Genomic DNA, 26,579 nt, shown 5'->3' with positions numbered 1-26,579 from the left:
GTTTCCATGGGAAAAACAGCCGTGAGGCCAGCACCTCTCCAGGTTACCTTGAGCCATTCACGTAAGGTCACGACCCTCGTGATGGTCATTCTGATGGTGGAGAAGCAAGTGACCCCTAGATGCTTCTCTGTGGGAGCCAGACCCCAGCTAAGAAGCCAGCGCTCTGAGCCCCTCCCTCGGAAATTCTCCAGTTAATCCCTGTGCCCCCAGATAGGAGACTGACCCAAGGGCATGCAGGCAGGGTCCTCCTACCTCCAAACTCTGGCTCCCACCCTGACCCAGGACTTCAAACTCAGCCGGCACGGTCTGCAGCCACGGCCTCCTACCCCAGCGTCCTCCAGCACCAGAGACTGGCTGGAGGAGAGCCTGCGCCAGGGGCTGGCCTCACCGCAGAGCAGCCGGTGCTCGTCCCACCCTGTGGGTCACTTCTGCGGTTAGAGCCGCATCCGCAGGGCAGCAGGGTGGGAAAGCGCTAGTGCGCCAGGACCGGCTAACTCTGGACTCAGAGAAAGTGAGCCGGCATCCCGGGGCAGAGCCGTTCACTCCCTCTCTGCACAGAAACAGAGCGAGATCCAGGAGGTGGGGGGCCCAGCCCAGGCTCCTCAGGAAGCCCCTGGGGAAACAGGAACTTCCCCAGAGCACTCTGTGCCGGAATGTCCCTGGCCTGGGGTGGGGGACCGCTGCGACCTACCAAACATTCACGAGGATAGAGCCTAAGGCATGGAGCCAAAATGGCACTTAGGCCGTGGGTGTTCCGTGGGTGTCCCAGAGAGGCGGCAGCTTCTGGGGAGTACAGACCGTGTTGTCATGATGGTGCCCCCCCCCCCCCCCCGGACCGCGATCACCCGCTAACGGCACAGCTGAGGCTGGGACCTGGCCTCTCAGGGTTTCCAGAGGAGAGAGCAAGGCCAGCCAGGCCTGGGACGTTTGCATGCTCACCCTGACCCCACAGTGGGGCCTCTCCAGATGCCCCTCCCGGCCCAGAAGAAACCATTTCCATGTTTGCCTCCCAGACCTCATGGCAAAGACGAGCCTTTTCCTCCTGAAAAAGGAATTCATGGACTGAAAGGCCGCAAGCCAGGGCCAACCTGCCTGCCTTGGGGGACGCAGAGCCCCGGTGAGGTCTCTGTGATCACGATCCTGAGTGCCCACTTCCCGGGGCTGGCACGTGGGGAAGAATGTGGAGCCATGTGGTCAAGCAGCAAATGCTTTCTAGGGGCCCCCTCGGCATGCAGGGACAGTTCTGCAGGGAGAAGAGTGCTGGCGAGCGACGGACCCGAGAGGCTGGGGGGCTGTAACGCCTGGCTCACACAGGCGCCGGGACTCCGGTCGGTCACCGGTGACAACAAGTCCACTCAAGGCTGCCCACGCACAGGTGCGCTGCCGACGTTTATGCTCCCGCAGCCACCTGCGAACGTCCCCTCCCCCTGCCCTCGAGGTATGTCACTAACAGGGCTGAATTTCCCAAGAAGCCAAGGAAAAGGCAGGAATTCTGCACCACCTTCCCAGCAGTCCTGCCCCACACCCAGAGTCCTGGGCCCTCAGACTGGCCGCCCCGGCAGCCTCAGCCCCACAGCCTCGGCCCAAGGAAGGGGCACGGCCGCTTCACTGGGGCCCGCGGACTCAGCCCATGGCGAAGGTGACCCTGGAAGAGATGCCAGCCTACGTGAGCTGCCCGGCATCAGGACCGAGTGAAGCCGGCCTCCCAGGCTGGTCTGCCACGTGCCACCCAGACGCCAGCTGCTGACGGCCTCTTCAAGCTGGAGCCCGGGTGAGGACGAGTGCCTGCCTGGACCCACCTTGCAGGGGACATAGGCGTGCACAGGTGAGCTGGCAGCACATGTGCGTCAGGACGGAGGGACCCCTGCCCCAGAGGGAGTGTAGGTGCGGAGTCAGGAGTGAGTGAGGAGGGCTGGGGGTAAATGCGGCAGGGGGTGTCAGACCTACCCGTTCACACCGCCCTAATGAGAAAATAAAAATCCACATTTATCTTTTTGCTCAAAGTAAAAGCCGAGCTTTAAGAGGAGACATCTGATTTGGGGTGATGAGAGAGAGACAAAGGCATGTGTGCAGCCCCGGGTCCAGCCTCCCCACACTCATGTCCCAGGCAGGTGGCGGCAGCAAAGAGAAAACAGGGGCCTGCTGGCTGGGGCGCGCCCTCCACGCGCCCTCTGCGTCAGCACGGTCAGCAGCAGCATCCCCTTGCTGGCCACCTCCGGCTCCGTGCTGGGTAGTGGTGCAGGCCGTCCGTACCGCTAGCCGGGCCTGCGGCGAGCTGAGCACGGGCACTGTGGGCCTCCAGGGAAGAGGAGAGTGGGTGGCTGGGGTCCCCTCGTATTGGGCTTCCCCTAGAACTGCGGGGGGAGGCGGGCTTTGCACAGCAGCCCAGGGAGCAAGAAGGACACAGACAAGGTAAGACCATGCGCTCAGGGGTCACAGACGGAGCGTCTTTCTCCTGGTGCTTGATTCATTTCTAGAAATCCCACTTTTGGACCAGAGCCTGTGTTCCCATCCCTCCCTCCCTCTGCTCCCTCGTCCCTTTCCTTCCTCCTCTGTCTTCTCCCCTCCTTCCTCCTTCCCTCCTCCCCTCCCCCTTCCCAAGCCTGGGACCCTCCCTCCCCTCCTCTCACCTAGAGCAGACCAGCCCCCACGAAGGTGGTAGGTGCTTGGATTCCCCAGGCGATGGACCAGCAGGCTGCCCACCAAGCCGTGAGTGCTGTGTGTCCCTACACAGGATAGGGCCCAGGTCCTGGGAGCAGACAATGTCCAGGCCCCTATGGGCACTCTTGTGTCCGGGTGGGACAGAGGGTTGCTTGGGCAAAGAGCCTTCTCCCTACGAGAGTCAAAAAGCCAACAGTCGGGCCCAAGACAGGTAAGCCCGGGGCTGGAGGCAGGACTATCCCTGGACCAGAAGCAGGGGACCAGTAGGGAAAGAGGGCTTCAAGGATCCCAAGCTACCCCCACGGGTGGGATCCCACCAGCTCATCACCCTTTGTGAACCCCTCCAGGTGCAGGAGCCCTTCAGACCCGAGACAGGACCCTCAGCACTGGCCCACATCTGAACACTCTTGCTGGGGGGGGGGGGGGCGGGCGGCTACACTGAGACCTGTGGTCTGTGTGCAGGTGTCCAGCCCCATCGACACTGGACATGGCCAGGCCCACCAGTGGACTTGGCAGACTTGGGGTGAGGGACACACAGAGGGAGAGGGGAACTGAGGACACAGACCAGGAAGTGGAGGGCCACCTCCATGACCACTCTGCTGGGCCCTCCCCAGCCTCAGACTGAGGGGACAGGGTGGACCCAGTCCAGAGGCAAAGGCAGGCCCCAAGCCAGGTGGGCACATTGGTGTGGGACCCCCAGTCCTGCAGACCCCCCCATGGCAGCCTGGGCATGCGGGCCATCCCCCTTCCTAGGGCCTAGACGCACTTTGTGCCGGGTCCTGGGACGGGGCAGGCCGGGGCAGTGGCTGGTGGGCACTCCAGAGGGCCCCTGCCCCTCGCCACTGGAACTGAAAGAAACCTCCGTCTTCATTGGGGCCCTGTTGTCAGGGGTGATATTTTGGGGGTCCCAGCTCAGTCTTTAGGCAGAGCCCCCAGCCCAGAGCAGTTCGTTGGCTCGGGCTTTTGGGCAGGAGCTACTGAGTGCGGGGGTGCATTCAGCCCCTAGGGGGGGTGGTTTCCCATCTGCTCAGGAATCTGGGCCTGAGGCCTCTGGGCAGGGCAGGCGCCTTGGGCAACAGAGGAATGCGGGGAGGGTCTCCAGGCCCAAGGAGGACTCTGGCCTGGGCCCTGGAGGCAGTTGTGCAGGAAGATGGAGGCCCACTGCAGGGCTGGCTGTGGGAGGGGCAGCGCAGGGTGTCCTCTGCTCCCGCGGAGTCCCGCCTGTGGTGGGGCCCTTCTGGCCACGCCCGCCTCGGCCTTTGCCCGGCACCCCCCACCCCGATGAATCACCGAAACTCGGCACTTACACGGCTCACCAGACCGCCAGACCGGGCTGCCTGCCCGAGGCCAGGACGCGCCATACCCAGAGCCGGGGTCTGGCCGGGAGGCCTGGCGGCGGCGTCTCTGCCAACAGAGGACCGCGCTGCCCGGGCCAGGCTCTCCGTCCATCACTCCAGGAAATGGAAATGTTCCTAAAACTTTTCACTTTACAGCTGCTTTTACTTTTTAAGTCCGTGCTTAAAATAGCCTGGAGCGGGGCCTCTCTGGTTTGCCTTTCCCGAGGTTAAAGACGGTTGGCTCTGTACCGAGGGCTGGCGGGAGGCCGTCAGGAGGGCGCACTCAGCCAGAAAGCGCTTCTCTTTATGTAACTTGGGGTTGCTGTGCTCATGTTTTGAAAGTCAGGTGACTAGCAGACGTCCCGTGAAGTCACTTTCCTGTGCATGGTCTGGAGGGCTGTGTGTGAGCCGGGCCGGCTCCCCTCACGACTCAGCACAGCAGTTAGCCCAGACTGGGGGCTGAACCCAGAAACCCTGGTGCCCCGGGGCAGGGACTGGCTGTGGTCCTTCCCTGCTTGCTGCTGTCCTCACACAGCCCTGGGGGCCAACCCCACTGCTGTGCACCCCCTCCGCCGATGGGGACACCGAGGCTGGGAAGTACGGTGGTTTGCCCGAGGTCCCTCTGGAGCTGAGGGAGACGCCCGGAGCCCTGCGCTCCTCCCTACCAGCATGGATCGCCTCCCTTGTGGACAGGCTCTCCGAGGGGCTGCCGCCTCTCCAGGACACGCCCGAAAGGGGAGAGCCGAGCTGCTGCCAGAGTCCTCCACGTCCCCCGCCACCCCCAGTGCTCACTTTCCTGAGGGCGGGGTCCCGGGCCAGCACTGCCTTCCTGTCTACCAGAAAGTGGACAGGACTGCATCTGGGCTTTAGGGTGGAGCCCAGCAGAGTTCCCTGGGGCCCCCAGGCCGCCCCGGATCTGGCCAGTATGGGAAGAGGGCCCTTGTGCTCTGCAGGTGCAGGCAACAGGTGAGCGGCCTCCCCGGGGGCACGGTGAGCACAAGCCTCTGACCGAGCTGGTCACTGTAGCGCCCAAATGGCACCAAGGAGACTCCCCAGGCTCCCTGGAAGCAGTGACACCAAGAGCCGGTTTAGAGCAGTCCCAGCACACTCTCGCCGGCTGAGGGCATGCGGGGGCACCCATGAGGGTCTGTGCTCCCCTGACCAGATGCCGTCATGCCTCAACCGCACAGGGCAGAGAGTCTCACGGGGACGGGGGGCGAGTGTCTGCAGGCTGGTGGCTCACAAGGCCCTGGGGTCCTGGGCCTGACCTCCTTCCCTCCTTGTCCTCCTGCCCTGGGGCCCACACCATGGAGGATGAGGGCTGGAGGCAAGAGGCAGCGGTCTATGCCAGAACGCTCCTCAGCCCCTCCCCCAATCCACTTCCTCTTCCTCCCCTCCCCACTCTGCGGCTCTGGGGCTGACCACAGCCAGGTCCTTCCAGGTCATCTGCTGAGCCTGGTCTCTCTGAACCCCACTGCACAGCCAGTAGCCAATCCTTAGAGCCCGTCCTCTGCTCTCTGTCTGCTCTGCCCTAGGGGCTGCACTCCCTGGCTCTTGCAAACACAGCTGGCTGCAGGACCCTGAGGCCCCAGGACCCCCACTGCTGGGCTGAGCCTGGGCCTTCCAGGAAGGAGAGAAAGGCCACACCTACCAGGAGCTCAGCACGGTCCCGCCCATGACTCAGTGAAGCACACGTTGATGGGGCCCGGGGCTGCCAAGAGGGACTCCTAGAACCAGGACGTCAGAGCACCACTGGGGAGCCCCATGGAGAGGGCAGCACCATGCAAACCTGGATCACAGGAGGAGGGGATGGCCCCACTGGCCAGGAGCAGCAGGATCCCAGCAGAAGTAGCCTGGCCTAGGAACGGGTTTCCGCCAGGAGAGCAGGAAAGTTGAGGAAAGGTTCCATGCTCCCGCCTGAGGCTGAGCAGGGTTAGGGGCTGGTGGGGCTGCCAGGAGCCACGTCCTGCGGGACAGGCCATCCCACACCCCATGTCCTGGGCACGCTCCTAAGCCAGTTCTAGGCCAATGTCCTGACTCTATTTGGCTGCCCGGCAGGACGGTCTGCAGGGGAATGAGTGTACTGAAATTGGTTCTTAGAGTAAATTCGTCATTGTTTCTTGAGGGCTAAGAGAAGAAGCCCTTCCACTGATTCTGCAAGAAAAGCCACCACCTGGGGGCTGCTGACCCCAGTGACCTCTTGGGGGGAAGGAAGGGGCCTCCTCCGCAAGGGTGCAGCCTGGCCACCTGCCCACCCCCTGCAGAGCCCGATGCCCCCGGGGTCCACCACGTCCTGTGCAGCAAGCCTGGGGTGAGCCTGGGGAAGGTGAGCATGCCCTCCCTGCCCGATCTTGGGAAAAGAGCTGAAGGATCTTGGGTGGGAATGATGCTCGTTCTTCCTCTATCCCACACCTGACCACCATTTCCCCTCTGCTCTGGCCTAGAGGCTGAGCCCAGGCTCGCCTACTGAGGGCTTTTTTGGGTCCAGGCAGGGAGGGCCAGGGAGAGGACAGCAGGGGCATGTCTTCCCAACCTTCCCGCCCTGGGCTGTGGGACCATGGCCCACACAGGCAGTCCCCAGGCTCTGGCCAGGCCGTCCCCTCCCCTCGCCCTGCAGGACTGGTCATGCTCCCAGCCCTGCCACCTGTCCGCAGCCAGGGACCCCTTGCAGGGCCTGAGCTGACATTCCACCGGTGATGGCACAGATGTGGCTTGCCCACGAAGCAGGTCTCCTCCCTTGGCTCAAATTCGATTCTTGTGAAGGTTTTGTTTCTGGTCTCGTGAGTACTCCAGGACAAACCTAATACAGTCCTTTACCTCTGGCCCAAGACTTGCATGGCATCTCCTCCGACAGCAACTGCCCCCAGCCCCCTTCCAGCCTGATGTCAGTCACCACGAGGAACCCCAGAGTTATACAGTCACTTGTCCCCATGCTTCCAGCAGCACCCCGTCAAAGCCTTGCCCTGGGGTGTGTCATCCGAGGCTGGACCGGACAGCACATCTGAGCCCCGCCGCTGTCTTGCAGGGCCCAGCAGGCCCCGAGTGAGGCCGCCTCTGGAAGCCCAGGGCCAGCGGGCCCTGGGCAGGGCTCAGATGCCGTCAGGGCCCCTGGGCCTCAGTCTCCCTCTTTTCTGCCTCCAGCGTTCTCAGGCTCTGTTGGCCTGTCTCTGTCTGTCTGTCCCTCCAGCTCCTGCTTTGCTGTCTTTGCAGATGGCCTGGCCTCTTTGTGGCTTCTACAGAGAGCTTCCTTGGAAGGGGCTGCATCTTGCCCCATCCCCAGGCCCAGGCAGCAAAGCCCCCTGGACCCTGCACAGTCCTGTCAAACAATAAGCTCAGTGCCCGTGGGAGTAGCAGACAAGGGGAGAGGGGTCCCTAGGAAGGGGGGATCTGGCTGGCCCGGAGGGGAAGTGTGCAGTGAGTATACCTGCTTCCCACAGACAGGGAGTGGGCAGGGGGCCCAGCACCTTTGGGACCCCTGAGGGAGCCCAGCCTGCTGTGCAGGGTGGTCCTGAGCTAGTGGTGTTCCCTCGGAAACCACACTGTTCAGGAAACCCGCAAGGAAAGGAGGTGGACATCCCAGAGTCGGCAGGGCATCCATGCCGCATCCCCGGGAGGAGCCCAGTAGATTCCGAAGGACGGAGCACAGATGGGCAAGAGCCCAGATCCATGTCCCTCCCCCCAGGTGGGCAGGAGAGTAGAGCCCTGTGTGTGTCTGTGGCCCTGCTATGCCCCCTTCCCTGGAGGACGCAGGCTCGGACGTGCCCTCTGTGAGAAAGGAGGGAACCGTCACAGGGACCACTGTCTGCGCTCGGCAGCTTGGATGAGGAACCGGGGAAGAAAGTCTTGCTGAAGAAGCAGTGGTTCACCTGGACCAGGACCATGCACTTTCTCTGAATCGTGTGCGTGTTAGGAAGTGTTCCTGCAGGTTCCATCTCTGCGCTCTGGGGAGACCCCACTGCACCCCAATCCGGCCTTGCCATTGGCTTCCCCAATCAGCCCCAGGTCCTGTCCGTGTCATCTGTCATCCGGGTATGGCCCCCTCTCCCACGTCCTTGCCAAGGCACCCCTGGGCGTCGCATCCAGGTGGAGGAAGAGGGCATGCTGGGAAACCAGGTGGGGGGCAGGGGAAGCGTGCCTTCTCCGGGGCCGGTCCAGCCTTGCAGCCCGGAGAGGGGCTGCAGAAACAAGCTGGTCCATGCCGGGGCCGGGGGGGGGGGGGGCAGGGGATAGTGGTTCTCACTTCCTGAAATTCCAGGGCCTCCTGTCCGATGTGTTTCCTGGGCTTTGGCTGGAAGAGGCGAAATCTGCGGTTTCTCAGCAGGCTTTGAGTTTTGAGTGAATCTTTTGGTTAAGGCAACTGTTGCACTAATTGACCAGGGTCACTTGAAGGTCGAAGGGTGAGGTGCCAGGTGCTGAGTGGGTAGCAGAACCACCTGTTATTCTGCAGCTGGGGTTTGGACCAGTGACTCTGGCCAGCCTCCGCTGGCGTTGGCAGAAGGAAGCTGTGACCCAAGCAAACCAAAAGTGAAAGACACCCATGCCGCGGGGCATGGGCTGCATGGGCAGAGCCCCGTCCACGGCCGGCATGGCCTGCGGGGCTGCCCTTGCTCTCGTGGATGCTCCAAATGGTTTACCCTTCAAGGCACTTCGTTTATGGGACACGTGGGTGGCTCAGTCGGTGAAGCGTCTGCCTTCGGCTCAGGTCATGATCGCAGGGTCCTGGGATCGAGTCCCACATCAGGCTCCTTGCTGGGAGCCTGCTTCTTCCTCTCCCACTCACCCTGCCTGTGTTCCCTCTCTCGCTGGCTGTCTCTCTCTCTCTCTGTCAAATAAATAAATAAAATCTTAAAAAAAAAATCTGCTTTTGGCTCAGGTCATGATCCCAGGGTCCTGGGATCGAGTCCCTCATCAGGCTTCCTGCTCAGCGGGGAGTCTGCTTCTCCCTCTGTCTCTGCCCCTCCCCCGGCTTGTGCGAGCACCCACGCGCTCTCTCTCCCTCTCTCAGGTAAATAAATATAATCTTTAAAAAAAGGTACATCATTTAAAAAATTATAAGACACGTCGTAAAGTAAATATTTTATTTGACTCATATTTCAAAAACCAAACAGTTTAGTTAAATCTATTTGTAGTTTAAAAAAAAATCTGTCCTATATTTTTCATTTTCAGGTGCAACTTAACTTAGCTTTAAATAGCATTAAAACCTTAATATCAAGCGTTATTAATGTGATTGCCTGTCTGAAAATCGAGAGAATGTCTAGGAAGTTATTATAGAGAGAAAACCAGACGCGATAGTTTTTAAATGTTAAATGCACATTTATATTAAGTTGTGCTTCTGCGTACAAACTATGCTAGTTTGAAACGTGTGGAAGAAGACGGTCGTGGTCCTAATGACAGGACAAAAGATAAAAATACCCGGAAATACACTTGGGAAGTATGTATGACATTTTTTTCAAAAAAAAGGAAATTGCACTGAAGGACATATAAGAATCTTTGCATTAGTAGAAAGGCCTGTTTTGAGACTAACGTATTTAAATTTTATCATTGAAAGGGTGATAAATAATTCCTACTAGACAAAAGAATGTATCATATAATATCAGAATTCTCTTGACATTACTAATGATGTATTTCTGTTTAATTGAGGAGGCAAAGGAACCCCATAAATAGATATAATTGGAAAATGAAATATTTGGTTTTTCCTAATTTTTCTCATTAGATTCAAATTATCCTTGGTTACGCACAAATGGTGAATTAAAGCAGCTTGTGTAAATGAGCAAGGAGGTATTTCTAGGTGTGTTAATTGTAATTATACCAAAGTCATTACTGTTTTCATGAGTGAACCTGTTTCATCAGGATTACTGGCTAGAAATAAGTAAATATTTTAAATAGAAGGAGATTTGAAAGGAACCCTTGGGACAAGGGTGAGGTCTGGCGTCCCGGACGACCCTGAAGGATGGCCGGTACCCGGACGAGGCCGGATGGTGTCCAGCCACAAGCAGACCGGTCTCAAGTAGCAAGTTAAGATTGTCCTCCACTGTATGAAAAGCGATTTCAGAGGGTGTAGCAATCAGCTCTTTGTTTTCCTTTTCTTTTTTTTAAACTCAGAACAACTAGCTCTAAAATACAGTGAGAGGGATTTCAGCCTGAACGCAGGACGCCCCCTGTTAAGCACGAGGAGATGCTGTGCAGGGACACGCTCCCTTCACAGACGGACTGTTTCAAGCGCCGACAGCATTCCCCTCTTTGATTAGATGTTAGGGGGCTCTGCCTGGACCTTGCCGGAAACAGGCCGCTGGTGTGAAGGCACATCTGCTCCCCGAGTCTGTGCAGGACTCTTGCCTCCCATCAGTGACGGACCCTGCCGCTGAGCTGTGACTCGATCCCAGGATCCGGCGCCCTCCACGCAGCCCTGAACCCCTCTCAGCTCTGATTTCCACTCTGCAGGGAGGAAGGCCCGCCAAGTCTCCCCCTGCCCCTGCGTCCCCACGCCTCCCTGGCCAGCCGGGCCTTGCCTCTTCCTGCTCCTGAAGGTCGTCCTCCCACCTTCCCCAGCGGCCTCCCGCCACCCTCGGTCCAGGAGTCCAGGTCCGCCAGGGATGGGTCCCAGGGAGACGTCCGAGCCTCGGGGCCTACTTTCCGTTCACCCCAAGCTGTTGTGGGAACTGCTCACACTTCGAAGAGAACCCGCGTCAGAGTCCATGTCTGACACTCAGTCCTGCGCTATAGGACGGCACACAGCACCCGGAGCGCTTGGCCGTCGTAGGCCACGACAGCACGCCAGAGCTCCTGCCACTCTCCTTTGAGACGAAGGAACAGGCCTACTGACGGGACGTCGTCGATGAGGGTCCCCCAAAGCAAACGTGATTGTCAGCAAACACAAATCACTGGAAAATCCGTTTTACCAGAAATGTGCTGTATCACTAGTGCGGCTGGATTTCGAACGGCCTACTGCTTACAGTGACATAAACATTTAACAGCATGTACCTTACTACCTTATTTCAACCTCATGAGATCATTTATTCCTGTGCACACTTGCCTGTCTGTCCGTCGGTCCCAGCTGCTTGAGTTCCCACGGGCCAGCACGCTTCCCGTTCTGAGTGCGCCAATGCATCCAGCCGGTGGGACCTGCTCTACATGGAGATCAGAGGAAAGGGGAAAGAGACCCACACTCACAAAATGCCCTTGACTGAGGGCTTAGATACTCGCTTGCGGGGGTTCTTTAAAATACTGTTGGGACATGTTTGGTCTTCCGAAGATTCGAACAATGGACGATAGACGTGAATCTTTACAAACCTGATTTCATGAATACAGAATTGCAAAGTAGAAATTATAGCTGAGTTGAGAATCCTGGAAACGTGGAGACTGCTTTGCCAACACCCGTGGTGCTGATTATTGGAGCGAGAGCTGGCACTCCAAATGTGCGTCCACAGGAGAAAATCATGGTACTCTGGCTTTATCCTCAGCGTGAACTGACACCCCGTCGGAAGCCCTGATCACGTTAAAAGAGCATTGCCAACCCGGAGACAGACTCTGCTTGTGTAATTTTCCTGACTTGGTTTTCATTATCACTGGGGACTCTTGGTGATTTGGGAAACGATTTGTCCTTTTGGCACAAAGGGCTAGCTCCTGGCTGGGGGCGTGTCCCCAGCAGGTCTGCTGCAGGCCCTGCGGCCATCTGGTGGGCACTTGCTTGCCTGAATCCCAGGACGTGGTGACATTTTCTGCCTGCGTAATTTTATGCAGCTATCTTGGCCGCGTCAACGCCTTGTTCTTCCTGCCAAAGGAGAGGAGCTAACTGCCCGACGGGAGGAGCGGGCCTTGCATGCTCACACACGCATCTCACTGCAGAGCATTGGAGACGGTAGACTAACGACCACTCCGATCTCCTCCAAAGTCCAGTGGGATGAAAACAGCCATGAGAAGCTCGTTCCCTGGTAGGGCCCCAGGCAAATGCGGGGATTGGCCAGCGCTCTCAGAGTGAGCGATGGAGGGGTCCAGATCACAAGCCCAGGCTGGATGGGTCAACCTGTTGGCAACAATGATGGGTGCCATTAACCTTATGGAGCTGATGAAGAACAAATCAAACAGGGTAAATTGAAGGTCTATGGAGCAGAATGGGAAAGCCTGCAACTGTGTCCCGCCTGCGGATTTGGGCTTTCTCTCCAAGAGCTACGCAACCTCACGGTCGAGGACTGGTGACAGGTACAGTGTCACAGGTGCGTCTGTGATAGTATGCCCAAGCCTCTGATCAGGGACTCGCGTCCACAGAGGATTATGTTTCACTTGGTGGAGCAGGGGGGACGGACGTGAGCCACAAGCGGCCACCACCCCACTCTGCACCCGGGAGAGGATGCGTGATGCTCTTTGGAGCAGGGGTCGCTTCTCAGGGCCCAGACCTCTTCCCAGCAGGTGCCCCCGTGTCCCTCCCTGGCTCCCTACCTGGGTGGGTTGGGACAGAAAGCCTGCGGCAGGCCACACACGGCCCCAGGACCCAGGTGCAGCCAGCTCTGCGGGCTCCGATGAAGGGGAAGCTGTCAGTGCAGCCTCTTGCTATTATGTTTCGAGATACATGACGCTCGCAGCACCTTTTCTAAGGCATGAAACGCGCACGTCTGAATGTGGTCTGTTTCTTCCTGCATTGTTCCAATTAAAGCTCCACAATCTCTTACCCAAAACCCTTGGGACTAAATGTAACTTAGGATTCGGAACCCCCCCCTGGATTTTTAGGGAGATGATAGGCTGCATTCCCCACGCAGGGTGAGCCACAGATGGCAGGTCCTGGGAGAGAACACTGATTCCACACGTTTGGGTGTTTCGGGAACAACACACGAGGATTTTCACAATAAACCCGCAAGCAAGGACCCTAATTTGCTTTTCAGTTCAGGTTACGGCGACAAACGAGTTTAAAACCAACTTTCTGATTTTAGAGGATTTGGGTTTATGTCGTCAAGCGTGAGAAATAGAGGTCCCTAAACATCACCATTCATTCATTTCGGAAGGTCAGCCTCGAGGTGCCGCTTGTGTCCAGTGAAATCCATCTGAGTTGAACAGGCCGTTCCGTGAGTTTTGACAAATGTGTGCACATGTCACACTGCTGCAATCCAGATGGGAGTATTTCCCGCCCAACGGCACCCGCCCTCCTGCTGCTCCGCACCGGGTCCTCCTGTGTCCGCAGGGCGGCCGCCGGCCTGCTCCCGCCACGGTGGGGCACAGCTGCCGTTCCTAGAACTGAGGGATGGAATCGGGTGGTCCCTACTCTCTGTGCCCGGCTCTCACTCAGCGTGGCGTTTCTGAGACTCCGCCACACTGTTGCTACCGCCACGTGGTATCCTCACACGCTCTCCAGCCTCATGATGGACTTTGGAGCCAAAACAGCGTAACTTGGAAATTTTGATAATGTGCAACTTACCTTTTTTTCTTTCATTCTTGGGTAGTGCTTTTGGTGTCCTCCTCTCTGAGAAATCTTCACCTGCTCTGAGGTCTCAAACATATTCTCCTGTGTTTCTGGAAGTATTATAGCTTTTGCTTTTGTTCGAGGGTCTGTGATCCATGTCCAGCTAATTTTGGTGTTGTGTGTGTTAGGGGTCAGTCAGGGTTTGCTTTGCTCCACGTGCATATCCAGCGGATCCCAGCACCATTCATCGAAAAGACAATTCTGTGCCATTGAATCAGCATCTTTGTCTGAACCATTGGACCACATGGATGTGGGTTTGCTTTTGGGTTCTCTACTCTGTTCCTCTGCTCCGCGTGCCCATCCTTACGCCAACAAAACACTGTCTCGATTATAACAGCTTTATAAGTCTTGAAATCAGGCAGTGTGAGTACCCCAGTTTTGTTCTTTTTTTCAAAACTCGTTTGGTTGTTCTAGGTACTTTCATTTCCATATATATTTTAGAAAGAACGTGTCGATTTCTAAAACAAAACAAAACAAAAAAAACAAAGCCAGCTGAAATTAGAGCGGGATTGCATTAACAAATGCAGCGTAACAAAGTGATCGCTGTTACCAAAGAGAGCTGATTAATGAAGAAAGAATCCAAATAATTCAGAAGGAAAGAAACCTCCCTTTCCCAGATGAGTGTGAAATAACAAGCCGCCCATTAACTTACTAACAGCAAATATGCCTCTGGCTAAAGAAACTGAGTCCAGCCCGTCACCAAGAGGACAGAGCCCTGGACTCCTTCACTGTGGGTCTGGCGAGGCACTACGCAGAAAATCAACTTGAGTGAGACCTTGGACCCAGTGTGCTATATACAGCGGACTAAGAGTGACCCCCCCAGCAGGAGTGTTGAAGTTGATGACCACATGATTAAAACACACTTTGCAACCACAGAGCGCCGTCCATCTATCCATCTATCTGCTGAAAGACGACTTTTAAGCATGTTTGTGGATGAGGAATCCTATCTGTGAACCTCTCAACCATAGGATGATATGAATCCATAAATAAATTGGTTACTGTCTTAAACTAAGTCATGATATGATATTAGCGGCTAATGCGCTGTCCTTTTTAAAACAACAGCTGACAGCATATTGTTGTCTAACGAAAGACTTGGCCAAACTCTCTCTGGGAGCCCTGAGAGCATCTGGCCAAGGAGGCTGGGTTGGAGCACGTGGGTTTCTGCGGAAGAATCGATGTCACGCCGCTGGCTGCCTCCACCTTCCCTCCTCTGCCCTGCTTGCTGGGGGGCAGATCCAGACCCAGATGCCAGGGGGTGCCAAGCCTCTCCTGAAGCTGGGTAAGTGGGCTTTGCAAAACTTATAATGAGTTGCAAAACTTAAAAAATACTACTACTCTTTTGGCAAAGGAAACATCCAGACATGGACAACATTCCAAAGGCAAAAAAGGACATGTAAGAAAAAATAAGCCTCCCTTTTACCCATGATTTTAACTTAGATGAGGTTAGGGTTCAGTCTCTCTCTGGAGGTCAGGTAGCGCTGGACCCAGACATGGTGATGGCTCTGACGTGGCACTGCTTCACATGGTACATATTTGTTATTTCTCTGTGGGGGGCTGCACCTGTGTGCAGGGAGGCTGACTCAACAGGCAGAGGGGAAAGGAAAGCTGATGTGATGGTGCGCATGGCATTTGGTGGGTGGGTCGGGAGGGAGGAGGGAGTCTGAAGGAGGAAGGAACATCTGAGAGGCCAGATGGGCCAGAAGAAGCCAGTGAACTCGTCTCTGGGGCACAGAGTCAAACAAGGCTGCCGTGGACCTGAGGTGGCCATGGGCTCCATGCATCAGTGAGCGGGCACTTTGGAGTGTGAGCCTCCGAAGCAAGGAGTGACTCTGGACTCTGTTGCCGTCTGCTGGCTTTGAGACAGCCCTTCCCAGTGCGGCAGCAGGCTCATGGAGAAGTGTGTACCAAGGAAGGAGGTGCCAGGACCAAGCCCGGGGAGCCCACGGCTCCAGGTGGAGCATCGGGAGGAGAAAGCAAAAGAGGCTGAGGGGATGGGCAGCCAGGGGAGGACCAAGATCGGGAACATCACAGTCACCAGGGCAGACCCTGTTTCTGGGGAGTAAGTCAGGTGGGTGGAAGCCAGGGGTGGGGACTGGCCGCTGAATTAGGAAGCCAGTACTAACCGTGAGGATGGCCCCGTTGGGGTGTGGGCACAAGCAGTAGTCAAGGGCCTGGAAGAGTGGCCCTTTGGCACTTGGGGCGGACTGGTCACTTCCGGAGAAGTTTTGCAGCAAACAGAGCAGAGATGGGAGGGTGAAGAGGGGCATAGGACAAAGGGGGACTTCATAGGATCTGAGACACTGTAGCATGCTTGTGAGCTGATGGCATGACCGAGCAGGGGATGGCTGGGTGGAGGAGGGGCAGATGCTGGTGGGCTGCAAATCCTTCTTTGTGCAGGCGAAGGGCAAGCATGTCTACCAGATGGAAAGGCCTGTTGGCAGCTTGGAGATGGCGGGAGGGGTCAAACAGGGAAGCCAGGAGGGTGGGTGCTGGGCAAGGGTGGGGCACAGGGCTGGGTGTTCTCTAATTCAGGCACGGTCTCAGAGTAAGCAAGCTCATGTGTTTGCAGGTGAGTTTCCTCGGCCAGGGAGTGCAGAGGTGTGAGGGGAGACTCAGCCAGAGGACAGGGAAGGAGGTGACACTACTTCTTAGGAAGCAGGTCCCGGGCATCGGTGACACCTCTTCATTTGCTCTCTATGAAAGGTAGAGAGCATGCTCTGATTTTGTAAAAAGGTAAACGAGAGATGCTGTATTGGTCAGGTCGGGCCGCCACAACAGAATGCCCCACAGTAGGTGCCTTACACAACAAAAACTTATTTCTCGCAGTTCTGGATGCCCAAATTCTGAGATCAAGTTCCCACAGGGGCTGGTTTCTGGTGAGAGCTCTCTCTTCCTGGCTGTCCACAGCCACCTTCTGTCCATTCACATGACCTCTTCTTTGATTTCTGTTGGGAGTGGGAGGCTGTGTGGAGGACAGCATGTGCTCTGGGGTCTCTTCTTATAAGGACACTAATTCTATTGAGAAAGGGACACACCCTTATGGCCCCATTCAACCTGAATTACCTCCCTGTAGACCCTATCTCCACATACAGACACCCTGGAGGCTGGGTCTTCACCTTACCACTTCTGGGTGGGCGTGAATCCGCCTATTAAATGAATTAGACACTGGTTTCTAAGTCAAATGGGTTTTGGTGGAGAGGCTAGGTGGTCGCTGCAAGCAGGATCCCCCAATTAACTTCAGAGGGGATGCCTTCCTTGGCAAAGGCACAGCTGCCTGCTGTCCCTACCGACCCTGCAGGTTAACAGAGCGCACAGCTGCTGAAGGCCAGCCTGGAGGACGCTGGTCCTGGCTCTGACCACCCCATCTCAGCCACGCGGGTACAGCTCTCTGGGCGCTGGCCTGGGCAGGGGACGGGGGCGCAGAGGCGTGCTGCGCGCCCAGGCGCCGGTTGACAGCCTCTGCCTGAAAACGCTTCACTGGTCACATTTATGAGATCCGCCTGGGACCCCGAGCCCCACTCGCGAGACCTCGTCCCGGGGGCCCACGACCCCGCCCTGAGACGCCGACTCCCGCAGCCCCGGCCACGCCCCCCTCCCCGAGGACTCCGCCTCGCGTCCCCTTGCCCCTAGACCCCCGCCCATCTCCCCTCCTGCGCCGCTGTCCCGCCCAGGCCTCCACGCCTCTCTGAACCCCACCTCGGGCGGGGGCTCACGCGGCCTCTGTGAGAGTTAATTAAATGTCCCCGGACGCCGCCTTCCACTTCCGTGGGTCAGTCGCGGGCCACACGACCACCCCACTAGGAGCCCCTCTGCTCCTGCAGCGCTGACCGCGGGTCAGCGCGCTGCCCCTTTAAGAGGCACGGTCGCTGCCGGGGCGTGACGTCACAGGAGTGCAGAGGGCGGAGACAGTGGGCTCCCTCGGCGCGGGGAGGGGCGGGGCGGGGCGGCCGGTGACCGACGGGAGGGCGGTGGAGGAGCAGCCCGGGCCCACGCAGAAGTGCCCCTCGCAGGCCGCGCCCCCGTGAGGCCGCGCCCCGCCCCGCCCCGCGCTGGGTCTCTCTGCAGTCCCTGTCCCGCTCCCAGTAGCCCCGCCCCTTCCTCCGACGCCCCGCCCCTCCAGCAGCACCGCCCCTGCGGGGCTTTCCCTGGCAGCCCGCCCGAGGTCCCGCCCCTCCAGAGGCCCCGCCCCTCCCACGCACGCCCCGCCCCGCGCACGCCCCGCCCCGCCCCGCGCACGGCCCGCGCCCCGGCTCCGGGCGGGACTCGCCTCAGCAGCAGCGGTGGTGGCGGCGGCGGCGGCGGCGGCAGCGGCTGCGGGAACTTCGGCGGCGGCGATCCTAATGGCTGCGCGCGGGCCGCGGTGAGGCGCTGGAGGAGAGCGACGGGCGCGGGGCCGCGGAGCAGTGAGGGCGAGCGAGCGCGCGCACGGCCGGACCCCGGCCAGGCCCGGCCAGACCCGCCGAGCCCGCGATGCGCCCCGGGGCCGCCCCCCGGCGCAGCTGACGCCGCGGCCCGCGGAGACCCCGGCCGGCCGACCCCGCGCGAGCGGCCGCCGCCGGCCCAGGCCACGATGGCGGGGAAGGCGGCCGCCCCGGGCACCGCGGTGCTGCTGGTCACGGCCAACGTGGGCTCGCTCTTCGACGACGTAAGTGCCCGGCGGCCAGACCCCGAGCCCGACCCCGTACCCTGGGATCCCCCGGGCCCCCCGGGATCCCGCGATCCGGACCTGGGCCCCGGTCCTGATCCGCGAGCCCCCGGAGCCCAGGATCCAGGCAGGTCTTGGTCCCCATCCCTGAGTCCCAGAGCCCCAGGTTCTGGACTGAAACCCTGAGTCTCAGACCCCAGGACCTGGATGGACACTGAACCTGGGCCCTTAAGATCCTGGTACTCCTAAATCCTGAGACCCTGAACCCCCAGCCCCCTGAACTCTGAACCCTGCCCTGAGCCTTGGACTCCAGGTCCCCCACCTCTGGCCTTCAGGCTGCATAGGCTGAACCCTGACCTCGGAGCCTGGCCCCCGAACCCAGGGCCAAAACTCCAACTCTAATCCCTGTCCAAGGTCCCCAACTCCTGATCTGAGGACCCTTGTGCTCTGGCCCCAAAGCGCGACCCTCGTCCCAACAGTGGTCCCTGAATGTTGAGCCCAGAACCCTGACCCCTGACTTCTGGCCTCCTGACCCCGCCCCTGGATGGTGGGCTAGCCTTATCGGCTGGCCGGTCTGTGTGTGGCTCACCCAGGCTCCGGGGGTTGGCGCCCTGGTTTTACCTTGTAACTTAGTATCTGTCTAGTTCTCAAACAAGGGCGGCTGCGGAAAGCCCTGGAGAACGCTCTGTTTCTTGTTTATGAAAGAGAAAGATGCCGGCAAGCTTTTCAAGGCCAAAGAAGGGATGTGACTGCCCAAGGCCTTTACCTCTGGGGGCCTCCCTCTGGGGCAGCCAGGGCAGCCTCTGGCGGACCTTGGGGAGAGGGAGCCGGGAACTGGGGCGCCTGGAGCTCCTGAGGCAGGCCCAGGCTGACCTAGTTCGGGTTGGAGCCCTGGTGCCACCCCGCTGTTGGTACTTACACTGCCAACCCAAATACAGCCGAATGCGGCTCCAAGTGGCATGCTTGTTTCAGAAGAAAGGATGATGGCACAGATGGGGCCCGTGGCGGCCTCGCTAGGTGAGCAGTGGGTGTGGGCTGGGCCAGTGATACAGGCAGGACTTGGATTCCGGGAGAAGGTTCTGGCGTCCTGCCGAGAGCCTTCCTGTGCCGGCAGCAGGCATGGGCGAAGTGTTTCAGTAAGCTAAGGTCACGTATGGGCTAGGCTTGCTTTCCTTAACACAAAGTAGGTGCTATTTTTGTGTTTTTCTTATTTTAACTTCCAGGCGTCCATGTATTCTGCTTCCCCACTGGAGATGAACTGTTTTCCCTGTTTCCCTAGGACAACTTTATCTAGTTTCGCGTTTGATCATTTTCTACAAAAGTGCCCTGTATGGGTGTGTGTCTGTATATTTAGCGTTCTATTCTCGGCTTTCCAGTAACACGCCACTATAACATGGTTTTGCTCAGATGATTCAGATCCGTTAGCTGAGGCTTCAAAGCCTCAGAAATGTCAGGAAAATTAAGCATGGTGGGGCATTTGAGTCTCAAAGGGAAAAGAATTTTGCTGTGCAGACATTCTTTCCAGTAATCTTTGATTCTGAGTTCTAGCATTTTTGTCGTGTCTCAACTGTATACGCACACTTCTCTGTGTTGACCCTAAAATGGATAACTTAATCACCGTTTGTTTGCCAACATGTTCTCTCTGAATTTTCATTTTTCTTGAAGGCCGTGTGGAGTTTTGCATCATGTTTACATCTGGAAGGATCATTTGTTTTGGTAAACAGTGCACACAGGGCAATTTTGCAGGACGCCTTTAGATGTGAGGGCCCATAGACGAGGATCTGCCTGTAACCCAGAGGTTTCGTCCTTGGGGGCGGCAGCTGTCCTCCCTCAGTGGTGTGGAGAGCAGCAGGGGTGGGCGCTCGCCAGGCTCCCCCACGCTCTGGGGCGCCTGCTGGGATTGAGAGCGGTGCGCGGGTGCTTGTGGCATGCAGGCCTGGCTGGCGAGAGCGGTCTTGGGTGAAGGAGGTGTTGATTTCTTGGTGTATAGCGGGTTTCAGAAGATCTGCCTGGTGACTCTGTGTGCACGACATGCACCCTTGCTGGGGGACACAGTCTTCAGAAGGTGGCCGGGGAAGGAGTGCTTTCTTGCCCGGCTCTGTCATCGTGGGGAGGGCTGTCTGAGTGAGACACAGGTGCGACACGCCGTGAAGGACACATCCGTGCTTCCGTAGTCTAGCAGCCTTCCCCCATCTGCAGGGGACACTGTGGAGACTTGTCTGTCAGGCTGCTCTTTTCTCGTCAGCGCCCCGGTCGTGTCCCCCCCGCACGGCTGGCGCGGTGGTCCTCCCCGAGGGCCCTCCAGTTGCTCCTCCCCTGCGACATTATCCACGAGGGTGTGGGAACGGCTGCCTCACAGTGGTTCTCACACTGTCGCCTGTATAGCATGAACAATCGTGGAGGACCTCAAAGACTTCTGGGTTTCATAGGTTATGACTCCCAGTGTTTACACCACATCATAGGTAGACCCTGAGAGAAGGGGAAACCGAGCATGTTGCTTAGCTGTCAGAACAGTGATGTCATCACATGTCATACATGCTCTGGAAAGCTCTGCCAGTCACTCAGAACACTGAAGCTGGAAAGAGGAGACTGTAGTGATGTGTTACAGTGAGCGTGGCTGTGAACTGGTGGACCCCGAGCTTGACTCCAAGGCCCTCAGTCCTCGCTGGTGGCCCCTTCCTGAACCCGCAGGACCATCTCCCTGGCTAGGGGCCTCTAGGCGGCTTCTCCAGATGTGTGGCAGCTGCCAGATTGCCTCCTGACAGCCCTGTGGCTCTTCTGTGATCCCCAGTTCGACTCCTGCTGTCACTAGCTGTTTTCCTGGAAAGGGGTGGCCAGGGCTGCACGCCTCATTGTGTTGCTGGAGTTGGCTGGGTTTTTGAGAACGGAGGTTTGATTCTTTATGTTGTTGCTAGAGATGAACTCAGAGGTGAATTCTTGTCACTGAGGTTTCAGAGCTGGGTCCCACCCTTTCGTGGCAAGGCTGTTTCTTGGGAAAGGCACTTGGCCGAGTGGCAGGGCTCTGAGAGCACGGCTTGCCCTTGGGGGTCTGCCTGCACGGCCTTTGTCCTGTGGCGTATTCAGAGTGTGTCAGTTTTGAGCTGGTTTTCCCTTTTTGCTTGGCCCGCGTCTGAGCAGCCCTCTCCCTGGGACCTGCAGAGCAGTTGTGCTGTGAGTTCTGCAGAGCTGGTGAGCTGGCTGCAGCCCCCAGGGCCTTTCCAACAGCAGGTGTCTGTGGGACCCTGCCCTGGGCCCTTTGATGCCAGGCGCGGTGCCTTGGGCATGTGTCCCTCTCTCTTCTGTACCATCGGTTTGGCTCTCTTTGCCCTTGTTCCCATCCCATCCTGAAAGCTCCCCGAACCCCGTGTCCCCCCAGCTAGTACTGTGTGTGGGGCCATCTCTCCTGGCTGCCTTTCCCCGTCCCCTCCCAGCTCCTATCCCAACACTTGGTCACACGGGCTTGGTGGAGTCCACGGGGGCCTCGAGCTGGAGGTCTGGTGTCCGTTCCTGGTTGTCTTGCTTGCTCTGGGTGGCCTCTCATGGCATGGATCTCTGCTTCTGCAGGGGCTTTGGCGATGGCTTCACTGAGACACCATTCCCAAGTCATACACGTCACCCCTTGAAGTGGTGGTTCTGCAGCAGCAGTTTTCAGTGTGTTTGCAGACTCATGCAGCTGTCGCCAGTGCAGTTTAGAGCCTGTTTTGTGCCCAAACCAAAAAGGTGTCTCAGCAGCCCCCCTGCGCTGAAGCCCCCAGCCCCTGGCGGTCCCAGGCTCCTTCCGGCCTCCAGGGATTCCCTTATTCTGGGTGTCTCACGTCACTGGAGTCCCCATGTGGCCCTTTGTGTCTGGCTTCCTCGCTGGGCATGACGTGTTCAGAACGTACCACGTAGCGGGTGTTGGTGCTTCTTTCCTTCCTGAACACTGTCCCACCCATGGACTCACCACACTGTGTTGACCCGTTGTCGCTGGTGGCCGTGTGGGCCGTTTCCACGTTCTGGCTGCTGTGGGCTTCGTGTGCACATGTTTGCGTGTCTCCCAGGCGTGTGCCGGGGAGGGGAACTGCTTGGTCTTTGGTGACTCCGTGTTTAACCTTTGGAGGGACTGCCCACCACGGCCCAGTGTCTGTACCATTTCACCTTCCCTTAGCCATGTGCCAGGGTTCTTGTTACTTCCCATCCCCCGGCCTTGTCATCTTTTTTCAAGGGTTTTTTCCTGGGCTCCGTGGGCACCCCTGCTCTGGGCTCTCCTCCTCACTCCCCCTCCCAGCACTGGCTGCCTTTCTTTGGCCACACTCACCTTTGTGGGGCTTGTCTGCACTCAGGCCTTGAAGGACCGTGTCCATGCAGATGTGCAGGGAGGCAGGAAGGAGACCCCGGCCCAGGGCTCAGCCTGCAGCGCAGTGGGTCGGCTCTGCTACTCCCACCGAGGCTTGGGGAAGCCCGTGCTCGAAGCCAGTGCAGTGACATGGTGGAGAGTTCTCCTGCAAGAGCTTGAGGCCGTCGGGTTTCCGACGCTGTGGTGTGGGCACCGTCTCTGCAGCCCCTGAAGCAGGCTCTGGTGGGTTAGCCGCTGGGGTGGGAGCTGACCGGGCCGGGCCTCCTAGCAGGCTCCTCGTGCTCCCCCAGCCCCCGTGTCCCACAAGGAGAGCTCAGGGCTGGAGGTGGTTCAGCATTTTCTTCTTCTTCTTCTTTTTTTTTTCCTTCCTTCCTTCCTTCCTTCCTTCCTCCCTCCCTCCCTCCCTCCCTCCCTCCCTCCCCCCTTCCTTTCTTCCCCCCTTCCTTCCTTCCCCCCTTCCTCCCTCCCTCCCTTCCCCCCTTCCTTTCTTCCCCCCTTCCTTCCTTCCTTCCCCCTTCCTCCCTCCCTCCTTCCTTCCTTCCTTCCTTCCTTCCTTCCTTCCTCCCTTCCTCCCTTCCTCCCTTCCTCCCTTCCTCCCTTCCTCCCTTCCTCCCTTCCTTCCCATTACTGCCTCTGACCTGAGATCTCAGTGTACTTTCCCTGTAGGAATTTGGTCTGTTTGTCGGAGTGGGGGGCTCCTTGTAGTACAGATCTACCCATTCCCACAGTGGTAGCATCCAGTGAGGCGGTGGTCCAGAGCCCAGCGTGGCTTTGGTGCTACTTCTTCCTGCTCAGGAAACCGCATCGGCCCCCTGCATACCTCCTCTCACCCCGGACAAGCAGCATATCGTGCCGGCCTTGGATGTGGTCAGGGACTGGGACTCAACACGCCGATTACCTGTATGCAGGCTGCACGTGCCTCCTGTCCCCCCTGCCGACAGCTGGGTCCCATGGGGACCAGCAGCCTCTGATCGCACAGTGTCCTCGGCCCATACCACCGTCCTCGGCGTTTCCTGTCTCTGTCAGCTCTAGAGCTGCGGAGGGATGCTTTCCACTACACGGGGAGCATGTCTTCCATCTAAAGTGTGAACTGTTTCGTGTGCTTTGAATCCAGTGATGTGAGCACTCCAGGTAGGCCTGCTGGGTATTTACACCAAGGTGCATCTACATCCACTGCCATTCGGCCTGGATGACCCCGAGGAGTTGCATTCTGGTGGGGACGTCACTGAGAAAGGTCCCTCCACTTGAGTTCGGAGCCTGCATTACACACAGTGTCAGCGCACAGGCAACGTGCCGTCCTGGGAGTGAGAGAGCAGAGGTGGGGGGCCCGCGCTGCCCTGGACCCGTCTCTGGTGGTGCACAGGTTTTGGGGGGAAGAGACCTATGCTGAGGTGTGACTCCATGGTACGTTGGGTCCAGTTTGGAAGTTACAGAGATCGGACCCAGGCCTGCTTCTGAGGATTGCCCTTATGGAGCCCCCTGTAAGACCCGGGAGGGTGATGAGGAAGAGGGATGCAGGGGGCACGCTAAGGGACGGCGGCGTGCTGGTTCCTTAAATGTGGACCATCTCCGCATCTGCCCCTGCAGGCAGTGGCCTGGGGGGAGAGGGATGGGCAGGAGGGTCTCTTGTTAGGAGGTAGGCTGTGTATCTAGGAATGGGGTCCAGTAGGTGGGGGTTGGCACAGGGCCAGGCGGCTAGCCTGAATGGCAGTGGAGGGTCTGGGCAGTGTCTTGGCCACCCGTCTGTCGTCACTTTTCGGGACGCAGCCCTGCTTTCCCTGTGTTTCCCCAGGCCCTTCCAACATGAGTGAGCTTAAGGAGTATGGTCGTGGGGGCTGGGGAAGAGAGGTGGCAGAGAAAACGTTCCCGAGGTGAACATAAAGTGACTGTGACTTCTGTCTTCTGTTGCTGCCTCATTAATTAGGGCATTTGAGACTGTCCTGCCTCGAACTACTTCCCAGACACACTGAGGGTAGTAGCTGGCCTACAAGTTTGAGCCCTGTTCCTGCCTGGCCAGGCCTGGGAGGGGTGCCCCGTGACACACTTCCTTCTCGGGGGACAGCCTCTGCTCTGCGTCTCCCCCTCCTCCCTGTGGCTGTAGGCAGAGAATGGCGAAGCCTTGGCCCCCTCCCCAGGGCCTCCCTTTTGGGGGACCAGATGATATTTCAGTGTGTGTCTGAGCCCGAGAAGTGTCCAGATACTGAGCTCTTTGGTAGGGGCAGGTGCCGAGTTGGTCCGCTCCAGGCGTGAGCTTGGGCTCGTGGGGGAGCTCAGACAGTCGTGCGTGTACTGATGGAGCCATCGATGAGGACGCCGTCGGGGTTTCTGACCGTGGTGATGACTGAGGATACATCCGTGGCTGATCCAGTTACACTGAAAATGGAACCAGTGTGAGAGCCGTTGGCTTTCTTGGGGTGAGAACGTTAGTCCAGAGATGTGACTGATAATTCCCAGAAATCCGGGGTAGGAGGGTTTGGGGTAGCCTGCACGTGGGTCCAGGGAAGGCCAAGCTGCACGCGTGGCCTGTGTTTGGGGAGAGCGTCTTGGGTTTCTGCCATCTTGCAGGCTCTCCTTATTGTCCCTGCCTCTGCTTGGCCCCTGGCGTTGGGACTGGAGAGAGTACCTGCACTGTTGTCCACAATTTACATTTTGAGTTTATAAGGTGTGTTTTGGGAGATAGAAGAGGCGCTGGAGCAGAGCGTCCACTCGGACCTGCCGTGTGCGGGAGGGGCCGGCAGCTCTGTCACGGGAGGGCAGGGCTGGGGCGACGCTGTCTGGGGAAGCGTGCCGTCCACGTGCTAGGATAGTATATTCCAGTGATCTGGGGCCATGTGGGAGCTGGCCCCATCCCTGAATGGTGGCTCAGGGTGGGGACGATCTGGAGCGGGTCAGAGATGACCGGGGGCTTAGCCTGGTGGCTGGTCTTGGTGCCCGCACACAGAAGGGGCTTTTCCAGGCTGATGGGGAAGCATGCTGGTGACACGCAGGCTCAAGGAAAACGCTGGCTCTGGTTTGGGTTTTCCCTTTGGTGAATAGTTCAACCCCATCCCCAGGAGCATGGCCTTGGGGTCAGCCGTTGCCTGAATCGCAACCCACTGGTGGGTTGTTGTGGGCCCAGGGCCCTTGTTTTCTCCCTCCTTTGCTCTGACAGGGGCCTAGGGCCCTTCTTTGGGGTTGGAGGCTGGTGGGGACGTGGGGGCTGGGGCTGCACCGTCTCATCCATTTGAGCAGAATGTGATGCGGTTAGGGGCGCCCTCTGTCTGCACCCTGAGCCTGGCATTGGGCCTTCCATCTTGCCCTGCCCTTGCTCTGTGCTGTGAGCACGGGAGCTGTGTCTGGGACTGTATCCTGGAGGCCAGGGGCCCCTCTTCTCCTGTGGCGGAGTCCAGCCCTGGCTCTGGTCCAGGGCTTGCTGGCCTGGGCTCAGGCACCCTCCTTTTCTTCCCCACATCTCAGGGCCCCTGAGTGACTTGCTGTTATTCTAGGAACTGGAGGTTTACAATGGGAGGCATGGCCAGGCCTGGGTCTCAGTGACAGGGATCCTGCCCTTAGTGCTAGTGTGAGGCCACGTGTCGAAGTCTACAGGGGCGTGTGGTGACAGGAAGATGTGGGGCTGGGGGATGCCGTGTATCTCGTGTGACCCAGGGCATGCCAGCTTCCCCTCTTCGGCTGTCTGTGCATTAGGAAGGCAGGAATGCCACCTGGCACGGTGGCTGCGGCAGGGAAAGAAGGGAGCCTGGCAGGGTGAGCTGTTGGTGCTGTCAGCTGTCCCCAGGCCCCCCTTCCTTCGAGGTCTCTGTCCCCTCCTGCCCACCCAAGGCTTTCTTACTTGTGCCCGGGGTACCGGGTTGGTCCATCCGCTGTCCGCTGAGCATGGGCTCTTAGGACTGGCTGACGGGATGGCCTTGTTGTGCTGCCCAGTGTCGTGTCCAGGATGCCTCGTGCTCTCGCCCTTGGCATGCCCCGCTGCCTCTGCTGCTCCAGCCTGCTCCCCTGCCGGGGGTCTGGGATGCATGCTGGCTGCCCATTCACCGTCCCCACTTGCCTTCTTGACCCCCTTTCCCCACCAGGCACCCATGGTGGCTTGGTCCTCCATTGCCTGGACAGGGTGTGCTTTCCTGTCACTGTGCTTCTTCTGAGGCTGCTCTG

At 58.5% G+C, this 26,579-nt stretch overlaps 2 protein-coding genes and 1 long non-coding RNA gene across 7 annotated transcripts in view; 1 reads left to right on the top strand and 2 right to left on the bottom strand.

Moving 5' to 3' along the window:
- Window positions 1-1,998: 1,998 nt before the first annotated feature.
- On the bottom strand, window positions 1,999-4,158 carry LOC113251685 (uncharacterized). Its single transcript, XM_026493674.3, has 3 exons — window positions 3,969-4,158; window positions 2,631-2,833; window positions 1,999-2,371 (listed from the first exon to the last, which is right to left on the bottom strand). Exons 1-3 carry the CDS (start codon window positions 4,020-4,022, stop codon window positions 1,999-2,001), a joined length of 630 nt encoding a protein of 209 aa, XP_026349459.1. The 5' UTR covers window positions 4,023-4,158.
- A 4,908-nt stretch (window positions 4,159-9,066) lies between these two features.
- LOC123000760 (uncharacterized) lies at window positions 9,067-17,285 on the bottom strand. The gene is made up of 3 exons (XR_006408975.3): window positions 17,146-17,285; window positions 13,405-13,907; window positions 9,067-12,021 (listed from the first exon to the last, which is right to left on the bottom strand). It is a non-coding gene; the product is annotated as an uncharacterized LOC123000760 (long non-coding RNA).
- The window catches only part of INPP5A (inositol polyphosphate-5-phosphatase A), a 184,306-nt gene continuing 172,436 nt past the window's right edge, over window positions 14,710-26,579 (top strand). For 2 of the 5 annotated variants that reach the window (XM_057308433.1, XM_057308435.1), the window contains exon 1: window positions 17,953-18,094. In XM_057308433.1, coding sequence (XP_057164416.1) covers window positions 18,020-18,094 — 75 coding nt within the window. In that variant the 5' untranslated portion in view covers window positions 17,953-18,019. Of the gene's footprint in view, window positions 14,729-17,951; window positions 18,095-26,579 lie in introns of those variants that run through there. The other 3 variants (XM_057308434.1, XM_057308432.1, XM_026494456.4) reach the window with 3 other exon arrangements.

Source organism: Ursus arctos, unplaced genomic scaffold (assembly GCF_023065955.2).
Source record: "Ursus arctos isolate Adak ecotype North America unplaced genomic scaffold, UrsArc2.0 scaffold_7, whole genome shotgun sequence".
Taxonomy (NCBI): Eukaryota; Metazoa; Chordata; class Mammalia; order Carnivora; family Ursidae; genus Ursus; species Ursus arctos.
The sequence above is the reverse complement of the archived record's forward strand: the minus strand, read 5'-3'. Positions and strand labels throughout refer to the sequence as shown.